Source organism: Mucor mucedo (assembly GCF_025094135.1).
Source record: "Mucor mucedo strain NRRL 3635 chromosome Unknown EV154scaffold_155, whole genome shotgun sequence".
Taxonomy (NCBI): Eukaryota; Fungi; Mucoromycota; class Mucoromycetes; order Mucorales; family Mucoraceae; genus Mucor; species Mucor mucedo.
Window position 1 is genome coordinate 20,493 of NW_026252439.1, and position 23,105 is coordinate 43,597.

General features: G+C 38.2%; 2 protein-coding genes across 2 annotated transcripts; one reads left to right on the top strand and one right to left on the bottom strand.

Moving 5' to 3' along the window:
* Positions 1-5,007: 5,007 nt before the first annotated feature.
* On the bottom strand, positions 5,008-9,402 carry EV154DRAFT_569519 (uncharacterized protein; the record flags this gene model as incomplete). Its single annotated transcript, XM_051606143.1, has 9 exons — positions 5,008-5,071; positions 5,144-5,431; positions 5,599-6,026; positions 6,101-6,223; positions 7,610-7,953; positions 8,017-8,281; positions 8,691-8,767; positions 8,828-9,254; positions 9,289-9,402. 9 exons carry the CDS (start codon positions 9,400-9,402, stop codon positions 5,008-5,010), a joined length of 2,130 nt encoding a protein of 709 aa, XP_051452168.1.
* Positions 9,403-9,784: 382 nt separating this feature from the next.
* On the top strand, positions 9,785-10,156 carry EV154DRAFT_569520 (uncharacterized protein; the record flags this gene model as incomplete). Its single annotated transcript, XM_051606144.1, has 2 exons — positions 9,785-9,823; positions 9,914-10,156. The coding sequence occupies 2 exons, from the start codon at positions 9,785-9,787 to the stop codon at positions 10,154-10,156; spliced, it is 282 nt and encodes a 93-aa protein (XP_051452169.1).
* Positions 10,157-23,105: the final 12,949 nt, after the last annotated feature.

Below are 23,105 nucleotides of genomic sequence, written 5' to 3' on the forward strand. Positions count from 1 at the left end.
ATAAGTATAAATGTAATCCACTAATAAGATAAGCACTTACCAGCGAGAATATATCCATTAGATAAAAAATATCTATTTGGATTATTTAAAAATTCAGTATAAACCTCAATCCATCGAAACGCTGCAGCATCGTAAGTACGGCCTATCTAATTATCACACCACACACTCTAAAAATGTTCCGAAATAGCTTTATTGTACCTGAATCTCCAACACGTATGTACGTAAAACGTCCTCTATCGTCGCAGATAGCCGTCAATTTCATAGAGAAATTTCCCTTTCTATCTCTCCACTGTTCCTTGTGATGCTTTCTAGCTTCGATCACAACATTTTTACCATCCAAGGCACCTATGACGTTGGGCAAACGACGGATAGCTCCAGGTCTATTACCATGTGGCCACTGAAAGCCATTTTGAATAGCATTGACTCTGTCACTTTCCAAGGGCCAGCTGATCAAATCGCCATAAACATCTTCAACAGCTGTTAAAAACCGTCTAAAAAAATTCATGGAACTTCCATGTGAAACACCCCAAGCCATGTGAGAAGTTCTATATCCAAGATGACAGTTGGCCAAGCGCCATATAGCACAGGATACTTGTACGTACACTGGCAAAGCGTTGTGTGCTCTTACATCAAAAGCAGGGTGGTTGCTCAGATCATTAACAAGCCTTTCAAAGGACGTGCGATCCATTCTGTACATGGCTCGAAAACTGGTACGTGGATTATTGTCGTCGAGTAAATGTGGATGGGTTATTGTCCAGTAATGGTAGTTGGTAAACGTTACGCCCTCCGCAGATGTCTCCGTACGGGTGTTCTGTCTACCAGTATTGAGAAAGGGCAAAGCCTCGAAGAAAGAAGGAATGTCGAAAAAATATGTTAAGTGATAGAGATAACCCTCTTGGCTTATGTTGTGTCGTAACTGACTTTGCTGCCAAAACATCGAAACTATTTGTTGTTGTCGTGTTCTTATATCTTTCATTTGTTTGCGTAAGGTCAAAATGGCGATCAAGGTATTTGTTTGCGTAGGTGTAAGCATTATAAAATTTGTATTTAAGCAAAAGCAAAAAAAAATGAAATAAAAAAAAATATAACGGAAAGTCAAAGGGAAACTGAGGATAGTAAACTTGAAAATTTCCAAAATGATGTCATACGCTAGTATATATATAGGGGGGACCAAACTGTATTACAAATTGAGCGATTTGCTTTTGAAAATAAAGTTTGCTTGGGAACGGCCTATTATGGATAATGCTCCAATCCACGTCCCTGCGTTAATTGACCCTGTAGTTGTCAAAAGAGGTTATACTCCGGTATACCTCCCCCCATATTCACCAGAACTTAATCCCATCGAACAATTCTGGGCTATTGTAAAGGAAAAGGTCAAGCGCAATAAGCTGAGTGACGTAGAGTCCCTAATTACACGCATAACTGAAGCTGGTGAAAGTGTACCAGTTGAAAACCTTGTAGCATTTATTTAACACTCAGTTAACCAATTCGATAATTGTGTCAAAAAAAATCCTATATAGCTCACACCTAACCAAAATAAATAATTTTCAAAAATATGACCAATTGAAGTTTAAAAAGTGTCCAACTGAATTTCACATTTTTGACCAAAAAAGTTCAAAAATCCGACCAATGTTTTCAAAAAAGTGTCCAATTGAGGGCGGACGCACTGTATAGTCTATATGTAACTACACGAATCTTTTTTATTGACTTCTTTATCTTCACATATAAGAGCATCCCCAACGGTGTGTGAAAAAATAATTTTATTCCAAAATAGCACAAAAATTTAGAATAATTTAACCCCAACGGTCAATTGGATAATAGAATATTTTAAAAATTTTATCACAAATATTCTAAATTTCCAATTGAATCAATAAATTTAGAAAATTTCTTCTTTTATTCTAGTCCCTTAATTTTTTTGACATGAGCGATAATTCCGAAACAGTAACAATCCCTGAGCTTCCCAAAAAGCAGGACGTGGAGCAAATTGGTCAAGAGCCGAAGACCAACAGTTGTGCCTTTCGTTTGTCGCCATTGCTACCGATGGTGTCATTGGTAAAGGTCAGACATGCAAAAGTTTTTGGGATCGCATTAAGACCGACTACAATGCCAAAATCGGTGACAATGCTGTCGAAGAACGTACCAGTGCTGCCGTAACCAGCCGTTGGAACACCATCAATCCCAGCGTGCAAAAGTTCACCGGATGCTACGAAACTCTTTTGAGAAGTGTGCAGCAAAGTGGATCAAGTCCTCAGGATTTGGTAAGATTGCTATAGCTTAATTCTAGCAGAACTAAATTGTTATTTTACATAACAGGTCCATAAGGCGTATGCTCTATACAAAACGTCGACCAAAAACGGTGCTCCTTTTGTTTTGGAACACTGTTGGCAAATCTTATCCGCTGAGCCAAAGTGGGCCATGTACAACATGCCTAAGCCTGTTGTAACTAAGAGAAAAAACAATGGCAGTCTTGAAGTCGTTGAAGACACTGAGACGGGTTCTTCTTCTGGGGATGTAACACGCCCAATGGGGTGTAAAAAGCTGAAGGCACTCCAGCAGCGTGAGCGCCAAAACGAGGTAGGTGAAAGCATCGCCGTCCGTTTGAAGGATCTTCTGGAGTTGAACCAGAAGAAGTTACTTCAGAACAAGTTGGCTGTTCAAGTAACCAACAAGAAGATGAGGTTCGACAAGAGAGTTCGAGATGAAAGAATCAAGTCGATGGATCTTTCGGTCATGACTGACCCTCGTAAGCGTGCGTACTTCGAGAAAAAACATGAGAAAATCCTTTCTCAACCATCTGACGAATCGTCTGATGAAGAAGTAGAAGATGTGGTAGAAGATGTAGTAGAAGAAGTAGAAGAAGTAGAAGACGGATTAGAAGATTGATTGGAAGAAGACAAATAGAAACTTTTAAAAAATAAAAAAATAAAATTGAAACAAAGTACTACATATTGCCCTGTCTTTGCCAGTGATGCTCGATCAAGTCTTTTTTCAACTGATTATGTGTATCACTATCTTTTAAAGCAACCAAACGGCTCACCAAAGCAGCAAAGGCTTCGGGATCATTCATATCAGGGTAAGCTTGTCCATGAAAAGAATGCATGTGGTAGTCTGTTCCAAGATCCTGACCACGTTCGTTTTCTACAATCTTATTATGTAATATGATACATGTTTGCATAATGGCCCTGAGATCGATAAAGTCCCAAAGTCTAGCAGGCCATTTAATAATAGCAAAACGTGCTTGCAGTACACCAAATGCACGTTCTACGTCCTTTCGCACACTTTCTTGTGCCTTAGCAAAAGACTATTAAAGTCCAAGTAAATTAGTTTTTTATAAATTATCTTTGCTACTCTTGGTACCTTCTCTTTTTGCGACGTAGGCACTGCAATTGTCTTCACCAAAGTCGACCAAGTTGGGTAAATACCATCTGCGAGAAAGTACCCCTTATCGTATCTATTGCCATTGACGAAGAACTCGACTTCAGGAGCAACACCATGTATCAAGGGGTCAAATACATGGGAACGATTGATGACATTGATAACGTTCAGTGATCCTGGAAGACCAAAAAAGCAATGCCAGATCCAAAGGTCTTGGGAAGCAACAGCTTCGAGAATCAAAGTTGGCATTTTTTCTTTGCCGGTGTACATGCCATGCCAGGCAGTTGGACAATTTTTCCACGTCCAGTGCATACAATCAATTGACCCCAACATACCCGGAAATCCTCTCTCTTCATTGATTGCCAAAAGATTCTTGACATCCTCACTGTTGGGGGTTCTCAAATATTCCTCCCCATAGATTGCCACAATCGCATGGCAAAAGTGCTTCAATGACTCCATGGCGGTGGAATCAGCAAGTCTGATGTACTCATCAACGGAATCCGATGATACACCGTAAGCTAATTGACGCATAGCTGCTGTCACTTTCTGGATCGTTGAAAGTCCAGGCTTTCCAGCAGCATCCGGTTTTTGGGTGAAGTATTCATCCTTTAATCGAACTGCTTCGACAATTTCCAGAAACAGATCACGCTTCATTCTAAAACGACGACGAAACTGTTGGTCTGTATAAACAGGGTCATCGGAAAAGTAGTCGTTCAAAAGACGTTCATGCCCGGCAGCACGGTTTCTATTAACATAGCGGCGACCAGGAACGGATCCACCTCTCTTGGGTGTATCTTCGGTAAGTTGTATAAGATACTGAAGAGCTTCTTGGATAAGTTGATCTTCAACATCATTGTTGTCAGTTATGTCAAAGTTATTACTCATTTTTGTAACAAAAAATTTAAAAAAGAACAGAAAAGAAAATAAAATCAGGAACGGGATTATAAATTTAGCTACAACCGTTGGGGTCGATCTGTTCTATTTTATTTTAACAGATGGAAAACAGTCCTATTTTACATTTGGAATTCAAAAACCGTTGGGGATGCTCTAACTTACTGAATATATAAAAAGTGTCTCAACAATTCATCAATATGTCAGGAGCGGACAGGCGGACAGAACAGACAGAAGAATACTTGCTTACAAGAACAAAGAAATAAAATATAATTACTATATTTATTATAAGAGGGAGAGAGAGAGAGAGAGAAAGAGGAAAAGACGAGAGAGGGTTATTAGATAATATGTCTGATGAAGGGGAAGAAAGAAGAGAGGAAGTTAGGCTATATTTATAGTAAACGGATTGTATAGTTATTTAGCATAAAAATAAGCAATGACAAAGTTTAGTAAGTCATTACTTACTTATGACAAATATTTTACGAATGATGGCTGACACGTACAGTAGATGACAAGGTGGTGACAAAAAACTACCCAAATGAATGCATCTACGTGACACGCTCAGGACACCAAGCGATGCCGGGGATTTTCAACTTGGCCTAAAAAACCAGAGGAGCCTTCATGACCATGGGGGATCCCAATTTCGTTGGAAGCCGGGTCGATAAGAATTTTAAGAGCCTTCGGATCCGTATATCCGATGATAAGACAGTCGGCAAGTTCTGTCACCACATTGCATGATAGTCAAATGGGTAATTCCGCAATGACAGCAGAAATATCTGCAACGCCTAACGATGTGTTGACTTGTCTGTTAGCGGTGGTGTATTGAATTCTTGTGTCAGGGTTAGGCACCACTCCGAGACGTTTAATAACAGATCACCGGAGCACGGTCAACGAAGCACCAGTATCTAAAAACGCGAGCACAGACGGACCATGAATGATGACTTGGAGACAAGGTGTAGCGGATGAGGTTGCTTTGATAGACGGTTTATGCACACCTGTTATTGTAGCCAATGGATCATCTTCGGTTGGTACAACCGCGTAGACAGGTTGGGCCGGTGTCAAAATGAAACTTTCATAATTCACTGTAGTTGATGATTGAGGAGCCGGGATATGCCAGTCAGGTTGGATGGAACAGGAGCGGGGGCTTGAGCCACAGCATGGACACCTTTCTTGTCAGTGTTATTCTTAGAACACCGTTTCTTCAAATGTCCTTTGATTTTGCAGTAACCACAGATTGGTTGACCATCAGGAGCCCAACGACGCATCGTATCGACATTTTGTGCTTTATTACCGAATGACTGAAGACGTTCTCAATGATGATTCATAGCATACATTTCCATCGGGGTGACATCCGGAGCAGAACCTGTGGATGAACCAAGTACCGGTGTGGGATTAAGAGTTAGTTGTTCAATAGCCGTTTTAAGGAAGGTGTCATTCATCGACAATGATTCTTCAAGTTCAATTGGTGCTTTATATACCATTTCCGAATTTGTTTTATTGGCAATATTTGTCAACAACAGATTACGTACCTGTGGTGCCATCACACGGGGGTAAATGATACGCAAGGTATTGGCATTCAAGCAGTGGACGGCGGGAAATTCGAAGATGATGGACACAAAGAGTACAACAAAACGCCGAGAAGACAAACGACCTTGGTGATGAGCTTCTAAGCGTCCTCGAACAAAATTGTTGTACTTCGCAGGTGGAATACCATACGTTTGGATCAAGGTAGACTTGAGAGAGCTCCAAGAACTAGCAGCCTAGAAACGAAATACCACGTAGATATTTCAGTTGGTAAGTATCGACCGATGTGTAAAAGTTTTTGGTTATCAACGAGGCCGAGGCATTGAGAGTTGAGGTCAAACTGATCAACCCAATTGTTGATACTTTCCGGAGGATCAAACATAGTGTCATGAACCACGTACTTTGCACTTTGCCCCTGACCACGAATCCCCGACTATTAGAATGTTCTGGAATCTCATGCTGAGATTCAACAACGCCAGTGTCCAGAACCTTCCAGGACCTTCCAAGACTATCCACGCAACGAACCTCCGCTTCCAAGAGATTAGTAATCATGACTCGTTTCCAAGTATCTCGGACGCCAAGCAGTTAGTAATCATGACTCATGGGTTTCGGCCACGTAAGCTGAAACCAACACTAAGACTAATTAAGTAAGCCAAGACATTCTTAAATGCAAACCCATGTTATCTGAAAAGATATAAATACTCCCCCTTTCCATTGCCTTCCCCGTTCCACGTCGATTATCTTGTATCCTTCCCCTTCCCTGTATAATCTATTATTATTATTAAATACTTTGTAAACCACTCTTCCTTTGTCTTGTATAACTAGTAGGTATCTTCTGATATTATTGCTATAATATATTCCTAGCCACGTTCCTGACACATAGGCACAATAGGACTTGTGGAAGCTCGATTTTTGGTAAGTAATTGGTTAACTAGTTGACCTATGAGGGTCGAGTTTGAAGTAGTAGCCATGAGGACCGAGAGATAAGAGAGAAAACAAAGAAAAGAAGCGGTAGAACGAAGAGGAAAGACTAACGGAAGGCACAGAGTAAGAGCAGCTACTCCACCATAACATAAGTTTGTAGTCGGGCGTTGAGGATCTACACGTTGATTAGCCAGATGTTTATATGAGTTGGAAAATAGAGGTATTTTCCTTTCTTTTGCCGAACAAGATAACTAGACTTTTTATGAAGAATAAAGATTTCTTGATAAAATTATATTTTCTTTTTATATTGAATAATAGTTTAGCTAAATTTTAGCTCGACACTAACATTCGTGCTAATTGTCGAGACTTTACATTATTTAAAATAGTGTGATATTTGAACACCGATGGTCAGCTGATGAGATCTGCAACTCAGGAGATATTAGAGGAGGGGTAAAATCTCACGAAAAAAAAAACATTTCTCTTCATCCATTTTATGTCTTTTCCAATTGTAAAGCAAGCGTTAAAATACCTAATTACACGTATAGCTACACGATCCTAATAGCTCGAGACAGAGAAAATGTCTATTTTTGACATTATTTTACAATCGAAACTGTCATTTACAATAAACAACAACACATTTTCAATACGTTTTACCAAATAATAAACGATGGTTCGATATGAATTTAAGCAAGCAGTAAGCACGATTTTTGTATAGCTTTTAATGGGGCAATATGCCAGTAAAACTTGTTTGTGACATGAACACATTTTTATTGTTCAAAACATTTTTACCAGTGGTGTTGAGAGTTGTGGCCCATGCCACACAGTTTTTGTAATGATAAATCAGGTAGATATTAATTTTAAAAAAAGGATTTATTCAAAAGAAAAAAAAACTAACGTCAACTACTTCAGAAGCATCATAAGAGAAGTCATCTTTACCGTCAAAGACTGGTTGAAGTTTACTCTCACTTCTTACTACATATGTCTCTTCGTTACCTCGTGCATTCTCAAGAGGCTCCGTCAATAATTGCCGGAACGCCACAAGGTGTTGGTCAATTTCCGTGAATGACGTCCTTCTGAACGCATTGGTCCAAAGACTCGTCACCAACAGCTCCTTCATACCCAACTCGAACTCCCTCTGGCTGTTCTCTCTCAGCATTTCATCGTTTCTCGACTGGGATTCACGGTATTCTGAAGAGAAATCCATCTTTATCCTCTTGTTTCTTATGGAATAATCAGAATCTACACGAATATAATCAACTGAAGGCATCTCAGGTCAAGGTCAAGACGACGGAACATTCCGACGAGCACCAACAGAACTACGACAGCCAGAAGAAGCACGACCACCAGGAGCACGAGTACTACTGGAGCTACCACGAACACCATGGGAGCCAACATTGACACGAACAGTGTCCACATCATTATCATCGCTGAAGACATTCATGCCAAGGATTTCAGCAACTTCCCTGTCTAATAATGTTGAGCTACGACGAGTTCTAGGTCTATTGTCAGAAACCACAGGAAGAGAAGGCGTATGGTTGTCACCTGTAGGTTCTGTACTAAAATCGCACTATTTAACATATAAAATCGCATATAAAATCATACCATCGATCCTTGATTGACAGGTACATAATATCATAACACTCATAAAAAATAATAGCCTGAAAAATATCTTGAGTTATACATTTACAACTCCGGGTTACTAGATATTCCAATAGAAGATCCCATTTCGAATAATAAATTGGCTACACTAATAAGGCTCATCAGTCATTAGTAAATACAGCCAATAATACCAAGTGAACACATGCTAGTCCGTAATTTTACCCACGCTTTAAATAAATCTAAATACCCCCCTTTCTTTCAGAGATGAAAAAGGGATTCACTTTTAATAAGAATAAAAAAGCCTACAAGCAATATTAATCTTATTCTTCTGTTTTTTTATCTTTTATTTTTCTGTGTCAAAGAAACTGTTTTTCTACAGGTTCGACGGACAAAGAGTGAGAAGTCATTGATAGTCCAGGAGACGAATGGTCAACAGAAGGATCGTGGGTACGAGCTGAAGGTTCCTCAGAGGCAGATCAAATTGTCTGAGCAGGTTCAAGCTCTTTGACCTCACCAAAAACAGTACGGGTTTGTTCAGCAATTGCCGTAATGGTGGGCTCTTTTCTACTGGAGAACGTATACTCAGTACCGCCAGTAGCACCATGAAAAGCTAACCAAACAGGTTGGGTATTAGACCTATCACCATGCAAAGTCGACAATCGCACAAATCCAGGACATTCGAAATCACACTTTTGTTCGATACTGGTGCTCCCTCCACGAATACCCTTTTCTGTCAAACCTAAACCAGTGCCATTCAACTTTCTCTCTATTTCGCGGTACTTGGTAAAAAGACGGGCAACACGTTTCATAAGTTCATCCAGCGTCCTAAAGGTGGGTATCGCCTTACCAGCCAACAGTTTTCTCATCATACCCTTATTGATTTCACGCTTTTCCACAATGGTGGCAGCATTATCATGTACACCGATGTATGCTTTAAAAAGCTTTTTGTTTTTCTTCGAAGTAAGAAATTATCACTTTGGCATGAGCAGGCCTGCTGTTGGATCCGGTTTGGCTATCATCAACGGGAGCTGTTTTGGAAGATATTTTTATGGATGTTCTAGCAGTAGTTTGTCTACGTTGACTAGGCATTTTAGTTGATATAATTTCAGAGAAAGAAGGTAAGTCAAATGTGGGATAAACGAGGTTTATATATAATAATTAGATGAGTGATGATGTTTGCATGTCATTTTCATGACGTAAAGTAAAGAAAAATAAACTATTTATTACTTTTTATGGCAATTTCGTCATAAATTATGACGTAAAATCCACGGACAATAATTATCGTCCGTCATTTTTCTCGACCGATAATTATCGTCCGTCGTTTTTCTTGACGAATATTTATCGTCCGTTCCTGAATGTTTGGCTGGGAAAAAAATTACGGGATTTTTATTTTTAATTTTTGGGACCCCCTAATATATATAAATAAATATTGTTGTTGTTGCTGTCGTTGCTGTTGTTGCTGATGTTGCTGATGTTATTATTGCTGTTTTTGTTGTTGTTACTGTTTTTGGTAGGAGTTGACTGACTGCGTGTCACTTCCACATTGTCGCCGCTTTCTACACGTATCTCGCCAATCCACTGTCCTTCCGACACTAATTAGGCCCGTGCCAACATTGCTGCTGACCTAAGCTCAAATCAATGCAAACGCACCCTCTTGTACCTCCGCATCACTGGTCCCCACAAGGTCAAGGCTGTTGGTCATCGTAAGACTAACTTGGGCTATACCAGCGAAAAGAATCTTTTACCAATTCCTGATACTCCTCGTCAAGATTCTAAGGTCCATACAATAACAGATTCGCGTACTGGACTGTGCTCATTCGGTAAATCTAATGGCGTACTCTAAAAAAACGGATGTAGAGGGATAACGGGCCAGAGTTTCCAAAATCCACACTTTAATTTGTCCATATTCGTAAACTACGCCTGGAATATAAAATTGTAAGTTTTTCCAGGTTGTAGAGTATATTTAATTACGTTTCGGTCATAACAAATGTTTGTGAAGATCACGGAACATCTATAGAAGGAGTAGATTTTGGAAATTCCGGTCTCTTGTCTCTCAATATTCAATATATTCTACTACTATATATACATTTCCAAACAATCTATAATAAATTGATATATATCACCACGGTGGAACCTGACGGAAAGTTTGGTCGTCTGTTTCTCCAGTAGTTATTAGCTGAGTTCCGACATCTTTACCAATACAAAGAAAATTTTTAAACGAAGAGACATTGTCATTGAAGTAACTTAAAAGGAAATACTGAAATCCCTGTGGTAAAACTGCTAACGAAATCATATTTTAAATCTGTACTAACAACTTGGACAGACGACGCAATAAAGTATCTTTGTCCGGTAACTGTCTGGTCAAAATTAAACTCTATAATTATCCTAACAAAACAAATTTTGACGCGGCTATTGTGGATGAAAGTCAATAATTGGAAGATTTAGACTCTAACGTTTTAGCCCTTGACAAAACATCGTATAAAAATTCAAGTCAAATTTTTTCCGAATACAAATTGGCTATTTAAAAATGAATAAACAGCTAAACAAAACATTTTTCAAAACATGTGTAATCCATCGAATAAAAGTTTTAGTGGGGCTATATTTTGGTAAATCCAGTTAGTTATCCCTCTAAATCATAAAAATCTAGGAATTCTGGTCCGTTATCCGTGAAGATCCTATACGTTTGCGTACTCTGGTCCGTTATCCCTCAAAATCCGTTGACTTCAGGGTACTCCTGTCCGTTATCCCTCAAAATTCGTTGACTTAAGGGTACTCCGGTCCGTTATCCCTCAAAATCCGTTGACTTAAGGGTACTCCGGTCCGTTATCCCTCAAAATCCGTTGACTCCAGGGTACTCCGGTCCGTTATCTCTCAAAATCCGTTGACTCCAGGGTACTACAGTCCGTTATCTGTTCAGATCTGTCACTTTAGAGTCCTCTGGTTACATTTAACTAATAGCCGAAATGGATAACAAAAAATTAGAAACAGTTCTAGAATGTTTCATGCACTCTAAACTTGCATAGGATTATCGGAGTTAGTTTCACATGTAAGATAACTCGCAAATTATACGAGACCATCCTTAAACTTGGGTTGGATTTCGAAAACGTCTACACAGTACCCTCCAAAGTTTCCTAACGTGCCTCCAGTTTTAAATAGCGATTTTTTTTTGTATTTTTTAATTGCCTAAAACTTTCCCAAATCAACCGATATAGCAATGCGAACAAAAGATATTATTTAAAAAGTCTTTAAAAACAATATCTTATGAATAAAAAAAATACTTTTACTGCAAAAAAAAAAAGTTGTAGGACATCAAAGTTGGTCGCTTTTCAAAAAATTAAGCGGGGGCGTATAAGTGGGGTTGGAGATTTGAAGCACTACTATGCGCACCCAATTAAGTTCATTCTCCGTTCATGTAAATGTCAGCCAATAGAATGGCCTTATTCCTACTGAGGACTGTGTCATAAATGTTTCCCCCTAAAAAAACCCAGTCCCACTGGAATCCCTAACATGGCAGATCTTGTACATGCTTAAGGTTTTCCAAAAATAAATTCTATGAAGTATTTAGTTGCATAAAACAAAAGAGAAAACTATGTACAAGAATGTCTTACGATTGCTTTTTTTAACTTAGAAGAAAAAAGTACAGTATTTACGACTGCTTTCATTTTCGGTCGTTACACCACTATGTCGCGCATGTAATATTACCCCTGATACATATTCCTTTTTGGGTGAGCCGACTTGACATATTATTAAAGTTTTAAGGTTTTTTAAATAAATCCGCTACAAATTGTTTAGATATAAATTTAGGTAGCTAAAACTGTAAACAATCATGTCTTAAGGTACCTTTATTACTTTATATAAAAATAAATGCTGAGAGTCTTTTCATTGTCGCCTCCTAAAATCAAACGGGGACAATCTTACGCTTCTGACGAATGTTAAATGCTTCTTTTTATCTTTTTTGCAATTTTTCTATCATAACATGCCTAGACCTAACAAAAAACGAAAGGCTATTAGAAACAGACTTAGAAGAGAAGATGGATGCATTCAATCTGCCGAAGTGGTACTCGCTGAATGGGAAAACATTGAATTAAATCATGATCAACTAGTCGAGCAAGCCGAGGTTGTAAGAGCTGAGGCGAGTTCTCTTGATATTATTTCAGACAGCAATACAGAAATAAGTAAAAGACCACTTACGTACACTGGTACATCCAGAACAACAAAATGGAGAAAGAATGCCGAGGCTGCAAAGGTAGATCTAGCCCAGACTCTTCAACGTTTTGGATTTACTGTTGCAAAAAGTGTAGAAACTCAACAATTAACAAAGTTCATTCCTCACACGGAAAAAGAAATCGAAGGCATCAAAAAAATTATGCCTGCTATCAAGGCTCTTATTTTACCCGTAATGAGTAAGAAGAACGACTATAATGCTCGTGCATCATACAACAATACTAGGTATTTTTCTGTGTACGAATATTGCTTGAATCTTTTGGTGGAAAAAAGAAAGGATTGGCTTCAGAAGAAGCAGCCAAACAATTCTGGCCCCCAAATTCAAAGGAATACCGTGGGATGACCATTGTCAAGTGGACAAAGGAGTTCATTGACGAGGGTAAGCTTTCTGACCACTCCCAAGACGCCCATGTTAAGAGAGTATCACTTTTAAGTGACTCGGATGTCAAGATGGCTATTTTGGAAGAAATTCGAAAGATGAAACCAGCTCTTCGTTCCTTGATTATCATCAAAAAGATTATCGACGAGCAAATCATTCCTTCTGTTCTTGGTGTGGCTGAAAGTGACTTAAGTATGACAACAATTTCCCGTTATTTGCACGAATGGGGATATTCATACCGAAAAAATAAAAAGACTATTTTTTTCGATGGCCATGAAAGAGAAGATGTGATCAACTACCGAGATGAATGGTCTAAAAGAATGGTCGAATACATGAAAAGATCAGAATTTTATGTTGGGGACAATGAGGAGGAGATTCTTGAGCCAGTTCTGGATGAAGGTATAAAACAAATTGTGTTTGTTACGCACGATGAATCCACATTTATGCGAATGATGGTAAGGATGATCTGTGGTTGTTAGAAGGTGAGAACCATATCAGAAAGAAGGCCCAGGATCTTCAATACTGGTCAGTGAATTTCAATGCCCATGCCATGGAACCATGAAGAGTGCTGGTTGGACTTCTAGAAGATTTTTCAAAGCGGGTGTGGGCAGAGAAGGATACTGGAAGTACACTGACATGTTGGAGCAGCTTCAAGACGATGCAATCCCTTTGTTTGAGCTGCTCTACCCTGGTTGTCAAGCTGTTTTCCTCTTTGACAACAGTTCCAATCACAATGCATTCGGTGATGATGCTCTTGTTACAAGTCGTATGACACTTAATGAGAAGCCATACAAAGATAACGAAAAGTTTCAGTTCAAAGACACGACTGTAATTTTAACGGATGGCACCCGCTTGGAGCAGTCTTTCTTTTACACCAAGAAGACCAGTGTCACCAACAGACTGGAGTATGTCGTGAAGACAAAGGAGACACGATACTTCAAAGGTATTCGAAAGATTTTGGAGGAAAGAGGCGAATGGCTTGGTCGTGATCTGGAAGGCAAGGCTTGGAAAATGCTATGTAAGTCGAAGGAACCAGGCCACAGATCAATGTGTTGTGCTCGTCACTTTCTTAAAAGTAGACCCGACTTTGTGGTGCAAAAGTCGGCTTTGCAGCAAGCCGTTATTGACTCAGGTCACATTTTTGAGTCATATCCAAAATATCATTATGAATGCAACTGGATAGAAATGTACTGGGGTTCCGCCAAAAGGGAGGCACGTTTGAGATGTGATTACACATTCAAGTCTCTTGATGATAACTTATCAAGCTATTTGGATAAAGCTTCCAATGTAGTTCATATAAAAAGATTTTTTCAAAGGTCTATGACTTAGATTGAAGCATATAGAAACTGTAGTGACGGTAGAGAAGTCGTGTAGGAAGTAAAAAAAATTGTCAGCAAGTCTTATTTATCTCACAGAAAAGTTAGACTTAATACTGGTTTATTGACTTAATAAGACACAAATTGCACAATGAGCATGATCACAATGAATCAAAACCATTATGAACAGTCCCCTCCAAAAAGAAAGTTCCACCCTGTAACTCCGATATGTATCCTACATGTATGTTCCATCTTCTTACATGATTTTTGACAGACTTTTATTAGCAAAAAGCTTTCAAAAAACTCCATATAGTAGAAAAGACAGTACTGAACATTATGATATAAATTTTATGAAAAAAAAAAGTATTTTAGACAAACGTAGGCTTACTCAATAGTGAATTGGGTACCCTTTGTTTTTTATTACATCGCTTATGCGTTTAGGCATGGAATCAATAAGTTTGTTAATTTTCTCAACTTCTATCTTTTTCCATTCGTTTATAACGTGCATCTGTAATGTCGAAATATTTTTTACAAACTGCAAACGGTTTTGTCTTGCGAGTTTCATCATCATCCAAACATTCTCTATTGGATTCAAATCAGGAGATTGTGGCGGCCAATCTAAACAAATAATTCCCATGTCCTTCTTCCATTTTCGGGCAACTTTTGAAGTGTGAATTGGTGCATTATCTTCCATGAGAATTGCTGAACTACAGCCGTTATAAAAGTCCTTCAAAACGGGTTCATATACTTGATTTATGAACTGAGCACTAGATCTTTCACCCTTGTTAAGTAAAACCAAATTAGTGCGACGATTATATCCAATACCACCCCAGACAGATAAGGAGGATCGTCCACTTTGAAACGTTGGCGCCAAACATGACGGAATCATGACTTCATTGGGCCTACGGCGTACCCGAACAACACTAGAACAACTGCTGGTTTGAAAGCTTGATTCATCGGTAAATATAACCTTTCTCCAGTCTTCCAAACTCCAGTTTTGATGCTGCTTTGCAAATTCTAGACGTCTTTTTCTTTGCTTCTCGTTAATAAATGGCTTTTTTCGGGCTATACGACTATTCAATTGGAGCTTTTGAAGCTCTTTCCTGAATGTATTGATGCTTGCATTGACATCGACGTTGGCCATAATTTCATTAAGAGTACTACGTCTATTTTTCATCACATAGCGTTGTAACACCCTTTTGTCCCTGTTACTAAACTTTTTTGGCCTTCCAGAAGTTGCTCGTCTTTGATATGAACCAGTTTCCTTAAAGTGTTGGATGGCGCGACGGATGGCAGTTCTTGAAAAATTTAATTCACGAGCAATTTGTGAGATAGAAGTGCCTTGATTTGATTTTGCAACTGCGTAGGCTTTTTGATCAGGGGTCAATTGAGACATACCCAATTGTAGGAGAAAAAAAACATAAAGGTGAAAGAGTGATGAGCATTAGATCTATGAAACCTATCCTTTTAAAAAAGAGTCGGAGTTACAGGGTGGAACTTTTTTTTTGGAGGGGACTGAACATTCAGATGTATGTCTAGCTCAGGGATTCTACAAAAAAAAAAAAAAAAACACATGCCCCCATTTCGATTTCGAAAAAAAAAAAATTTGAAACAAAATCCAAAAAATCGCTATTTAAAACTGGAGGCACGTTAACTTTCAAATTGAAACCTAGTTCGGGATCACACAATGATTGTTTAGATGTCAACAACATTACATTAGGTGCTCTCAAGGTAAAATTCGAAAAGCCGGTGGACCCCTTTTTTGGGTGTGAACGGATTTTTTTAAATTGAACAAAAAAATAATTTCATCGATCAGGTGATGCCGTGATGGTTCTTCACTTTCAAATTTACTAAAAGACCTAACGTGATTTTATTAATAAAAAAACGGAATATTCCTTTTCGATTATCTTTATTTTTTTTTTGGATCTCTGGCACTATTTGGACGGACCAAATAGTGAGACGTTGGTAGTTTTTAAAACAAAGGGGTCTTAATGCACCACATAACTAGTAAAAACCAATTCAGTTTCATAGCGCAGTGGTCTATGCGTTGCCTCGTCTTAGGCGAGGTCCGCGGTTCAGTCCCCAGACCTCACATTTTTTTAGTTTTTGTAATTTTGTCCGACGTGTCGAGGAACTATTGTTATGTAACGACCGAATATATCAAAGATTATTTAGGAGATCAAAAGATGATTTTATTATATTTTAGTGAACACTATTTTAAATATTAAACTACTTGTGTGACCGAAGCCACGACAATACCCCCTTTCCAAAAAGAGCTCAAGGTAGGAAAAAAAATTATTATTTTTCTTTTGCTCTTGCTATACGCGGAATATACCATGCCTTGTCGATTGGGGAGCCGTCATATTTTACAGGATGGAGTCTGTCAGTGTGTACCCAGGACGAATAAACCTTTCCATCTACTTCTTTAATCTGGTACGTGTTAAAGTCTAGGTTGTGCTTGAGAACCTGATACGGACCCATCCAATTGAATTCCAGACCCTTTTTACTTTCGTGTCGAAGCATCACATAGTCATCAATTTTGAAAGTTTGAGTTTCTTGTCCTTTAATGAGTGCATCCCATTTTTCCTTATCCTTTTCAGCTTGAACTTTAAGACGGTCTTCGGCTTGAAAACGTTGTTCACGTAAATAGCGTAGGTGGGTTAATGCATCTTCCGCTATTAATTCAGGATCTTCTTCGGTTAACGGATCCATGAAAGGTCGTAATAAATCGCCTGGTAGTACAGGATTGACACCATACGTCATGAAGAAAGGGCTCAGACCTGTGGTTGCATGCTTGCGAATGCGACAAGAAAACAATGCAGATTCCAAATATTCGTCCCAGCTGTGTACCTCTCCTTTAACATATTTGGTAAGCATATGTTTAAACGTTTGGTTTAATCTTTCGCATTTCGAGTTGGTACGGGGGTGGAAGGCACTGGTAAAAATATGATGTGATTTGATTTTGGCCATGTACTGCTTCAATATCTTCGACATAAAATTGGCTCCACGGTCTGTCACAATTTCAACAGGGCAAGAAAAACGCATCACTATTTCCTCATAAATAAATTTGACAATAGCCGACGCACTAGCAACAGGAAGGGCTTTAGCTATTGGCCAATTCGTGTTGTAATCCACTGCCATAATTATCCACTTATTTCCGTTCTTGGTTAAAGGTAGCTCACCGATAAAATCCAGATGCCAGCGAGAAAAAGGAGGAGGGACTTCCAAAGGTTTCATTGGCGCATGATGAACATTCTTTTCTTTGCGTGAATGTAATTGACATTCTGGGCATTGAGACAGCCAGTTTGTGATATCATTTAACATTTTAGGCCACCAGAACCGTGTTTTCATGAGTTGATTTATTGTTATTTTTCCTTGATGTCCAAATCCACGATGAAAATCTTCAACAAGGTCTGCTCGTCGTTTAAAAGGAATAAATTTTACCCATGTTTCCTTGACCGGCATATCAGCAGTAGTTTTTGATTTATCCACAAATTGACGCCACACATGATTATCCTTCACCATAAAGCGATCTTGCTGTTGTTTTAATTGAGTTTTGAAATGTTCTGGCCATTCATCTTCATTTTTGAAATAATGTAGGGGCCAGTCTTGGAGAGGGTCAGTTATCAAAGGATCATCGGACCGATCATTATTGAGCGAATTCACTGCAGCGCAAGTGTCAGGTGAATCATACAAATATCTTGGTTCAAAGGATATATCATTCGGAGTACAATTGGATCCATCACGACGACTTAAAAAATCTGGAACAATATTATCCACACCCTGTTTGTATATGATTTTCGGGGAAAACATACTCAATTCGGACATCCAGCGAACTAAACGAGGTGAGATTTTTGAGGTATCCTGATAATATTTTAGCGGTAAATGATCCGTATACACTTCGTAGTCATTACCGTCGATAAAACATCGCCATGTTCTTAATGCATGAAGTATTCCCAAATATTCTCGTTCTTGAGCGGGATAGGCACGTTCTTGAGTACTAAATTTGTGCGATTCGTATGCTAACGGCTTCCATTGATTGTTATCATCTGGGTCCTGTTGTAACAATACTGCACCACAACCAAAATCGGAAGAATCAGTTTCTATGCGGAATGGGCGAGTCATACAAGGCGTTAATAATACTGGGGCCGATGTTATCATTTGTTTGATTTTATCAAATGCAATTTGACATTCGGTTGACCAATCAATTTCTCTACGCTTAAATCCACCACCCTTCGTTAAATCCGTAATAGGAGCCGCGATTGATGCAAAGGAAGGCAAAAATGACTTATAGTACTGGCATAGGCCAATGAATTTGCGCACGTCTTGAACATTTTTCGGAATCGGCCAGGAAATAATAGCACTTACTTTCTTTTTGGAAGGAAGGACACCAACATTTGCAATGATATCGTATCCTAAAAATGTCAATTGTTTGCGATTAAATTTACATTTATCACGATTAACAATCAATCCAGCTTCGTCTAATTTCTTCATAATGAGATGGACATGTTGCTTATGGACATCAATATCCTTATCTTTGGTGAAAATCAGAATATCGTCTATGTATACAATACATATTTTGTCAATATATTCTTTTAAAACAGATGTCATCATTTTCATAAATTGAGCACCCGAGTTACGTAGTCCAAAAGCAATTACTTTCCATCGAAATTGCCCATATCGAGTATTAATCGTGGTTTTTTCCGCGTCAGCGTCTGTTAATCGTTGCTGGTGAAATCCACTTTGCAAATCCAACGAGGTAAAGAAATGCGCGCCATGAAGCTGTTCCAAGCATTCATCGATTCGGGGAACAGGAATACGTTGAGATATTGTTGCCTTGTTTACCGATCTGAAATCACATACCATGCGTAATTTGGCTGGTTGATTCCCTTCCGCCGCACGTTTTACGAATAAAACCGGACTGCCGTATTTCGACGATGTTGGTTCAATTAAGCCTTGATCTAATAATAAATCTAATTGTCGTCGTAACTCACGCAGTTCAATAGGACTCATTTTGTAAGGAGCTCGCGATTCTAGTTTGGCACCAGGTTCCAATACAATCATGTCCTCAACTGATTCACGCATTGGAGGCAAACTGTCAATGCAACCTTTAAAAACCTTTGGGTAGGCGGCCGCGAATTCTTGACACCATGCCTCATTCATGTTCTTTGTTGCAGCTTCTTCATCCGTAAGCGTCTTTGTTGATTCTGTCTCCATCATAACATGAAGCTCCTCTGGACTATAGATTGCCGAAATGTCGATCCAAAAGCATTCTTCTACTTTCTTTTTCTTAAGCAATGTGTCGAGCTGTTTAGCCGTCAACAAAAAATCGAGATCGTTGTTAGTACTATTTGCTATATCAGTAATTTTTGGCTTATCCCGTTTTGATTCCTGTTGATCTGCTAACTTGATACTTAATTCATTTATTGCTTGACGCACTTGGATTTTCATAGGACGAATAGTTGTTATCTGGTATGGGTTGTTGCGTATTCGGATTTGCCATTCACCAGTAGGCCAATGAGGAACAGGTTGAACCTGTGATAACCAAGATCGACCGAGGATAACATCGAATTTTGTATCAAATACATAGGCTTCAATTCGATCAGTGTAATCTCCTAGTGCTATTGAAAACGATGCGATTTTTGAAATTGCTGTTAATTGACCATTCGCCGTTTCAACCGATTGACCCTGTATCGTCGGTGCTGTTTTGGATACGTATGGAATAAGTCGAGGATGAATGTAATTTGCACTAGCCCCAGAATCAATTAATACGCTACATGGATGACCGTTAATAAGTATGCGATATAGTGGTAATTTGTTAGGAGTAGAATTTGCATTTAACATGAATTCAACATCTTTTTGTATCATATCCTTATTTAGTTTTAACGGTTGCACAAAGGAAGCCGATGATGGCAATACAGCATAAAGAATAAAAGGCTCTTGAGAATACTGTTGAGAAGATTTATCTTTATTGGTAGATTTATCCATTATTGGTTGAGGGGTAGGGGTAGGATTGGGGTGGGAAGAGGGATGTGATTGCGGATAATAGTCATGTTGTTGTTCATTATCGTAATCATAATTGTCGCTGTAATAAAAACCATCATTCATATAATGAGCTTCTTGGCGGTTTTGCGGACAATTGTACTGTAAATGTCCAACTTGCTGGCATTGATAACATGACCGAGTTTCTTGTTCATAATACTGCTGATGTCCTTGATAGCCACCTCTAAATTGTCCCCGAGAGAAACCACGCCCACGCAAACCCCCTCGAAATCCACCTCTAGATTCCCCACGAGAAAATCCACGACCACGAAAACCACCCCGAAAATCACCACGAAAATTACCTCTATATCCACCACGATAATTACCACGTTGAATACCGCGGCTATTGGAACTGATATAATTGACCATATCACGAAGTGCGGAGAGATCCATCGGATCATCGATTGGTTGAGGTACAGACATGGAGTTGGTGTTCGGCAAAAATGAATATGTTCCATGCTCATTACGGGCAGATTCAAATACATAAGCAGCTTGGATTGCTTCATCCATGGTAGGACATTTGTCACCTCTATACAAATTTCGAATATGTACACGCGCATCCTTATTTTTCAGATGTCTGATAAATTTAGATACCGCTTCATCGTCCGTCATTGTTGGCACACCAAGTTTTAGAGTCAAAAAGTCTTGAATGTATTGGGATATGGTGGTTGTTTGTCGCAATTCTTCTAAACGTTCTCGAAACACTAAAGCTGAATTCGTTGGCTTGAAACCTGAAATAATTTTCGCACGCAGGCTAGTCCAAGTAGTTGGTGCATCATTGTCATTTAATTCCAAGTTACGCAGCCATATGGATGCAATGTCGCACATCAAAGTACGAGCAAACTTAAACGTCTGCTCGTCATCCCATTCTTTATATGCTTTGTAATCATTTATTCCCTTGATGAAATTATCGATAACGAAAGGATCCCTAGATCCATTGTATTTCATCGGTTTGATAATAAGATCTATTTCCATATTGTTATTTTGTTGTTGGTTTGTATTGGAAGCATTGATTGCCCCAATTGCTTGAGCTATTCCTTCTTTCACCGCAAGTGCAATAGTGTTTGCTATGGATAATTCGTTTGTATATTGATCAGCCATATTTGATGCTCCTTGGTTGTGATGTTCTAAGTGTTGCTTCGAAAATTCTTGGTTGTTATGTTCTAAGTGTTGTTTCGATAATTCCAATATGTATTTTCCAACTAATGGTTTGATTATTGAATTCCAATGTGCCTCTCTTTTCTCTGTTGATTTAATTCGTACAATAATGTCTTCTGCCTTTATAATTCTTAATTTATGGTAAGCAGCTTTTAATGCAGTTGGTAAGGCAGCTTCAATTCTTTCCTCAATTTCAAATTTGTTTAAATTTTCTTGAGATTGTTCCAACATGAAATTCTTGTTATCGTTGTTGTTACTACTTCTATTATTTTTACAAAAACAATTCTTTTTAATAAACTGGTGCTACCAATTGTCGAGGAACTATTGTTATGTAACGACCGAATATATCAAAGATTATTTAGGAGATCAAAAGATGATTTTATTATATTTTAGTGAACACTATTTTAAATATTAAACTACTTGTGTGACCGAAGCCACGACAGACGTTTAGTGTTGGTGAAAGTCAGAAATATTTCTGTGGCAATTTTTTAAGTTAACGCACAGTATATTGTGCACTTCCCTGCACGAATACATTTTTTCACTTCTATTTAGAGTACCCCACTTCGAAATAGTTTAATTTTTTTTGAATAGACCTATATATTACGTACTTCTAAAATAAATAGGAAAAGACAGCAATTATTAAAACAGTATGCTATGTAATGTTAAGTTATATCATTTTAAACTTAGCTTGTTCGTGACTCTGTTGATGTATTACAACGTTTTTGTGGATACTGCCTTTATTTATTTAGTTCTGTGTATATTTGTTACGATTTAATTACGTATTTATGCTTAATTTGTTAAGTTGAATACTTGTTTATTTCGTACTTTGTTTACTTTTTGCCTTGCTCGTTTGTTTATGACTATGTTTTTAATTCTTTTATTAATCTATTAATCTATTAATTTATTTATGTATTAACGTAATTATATATTTATTTATTTATTATCATGTTTATTCTTTTTTGTACTATGTTTAATTATTTACTTAATATTGTCTTCATTTAATTATTACGTATTTCAATTGTTCAATCAATCTTTTATGTTTAATTACTTATTGTCATGTTTATTTATTTATATTCATGTGTATTCGTTATCTTCATGTTTGTTTATATATGTGTATGTTTATTTATTTCTATATTATTTACTTTTATTTGTATTCATTATTAAGTTTTTTTACTCGTTATAATCTGAATCATTATCTAAACTATTGTCTGATGATTCTACTTCGGTTTCTTCTTCGGTTTCGGATGGTGGGGCTTCTGGCTCAAGAGTGTCACCTGGCTGAAGAAGATCTTCTGTTAAATCAGGACTATCAGACGCTCCTCCAACGCTTACATCTTTCAAACATTTCAAGAGGCCACCCCAAAGATCACCGTAATGCTTGCGACGCCAGATGAATTCGACCAAATTCCAAGGCATATCCTTTTTGTTTCTCTTTCTCGCGGGTAGCTTCTGCTTGATACCATTCCAAGAGCCTAAGTTATTTAAAAGAATAATTTTAATTTAAATTGTATATTTGCCTGTTGTATAATATTTACCTTCAATTGTATTCGTATGAATACCATTAATATTGAAGCCCTCGGAATGGTTAACCGTTTGATGAACGATCTGGATATCGAGTAGAGAGAGCCCATTGTATGCAGCCCAACAATCCGTTCGTACAATGGACCCAGGCT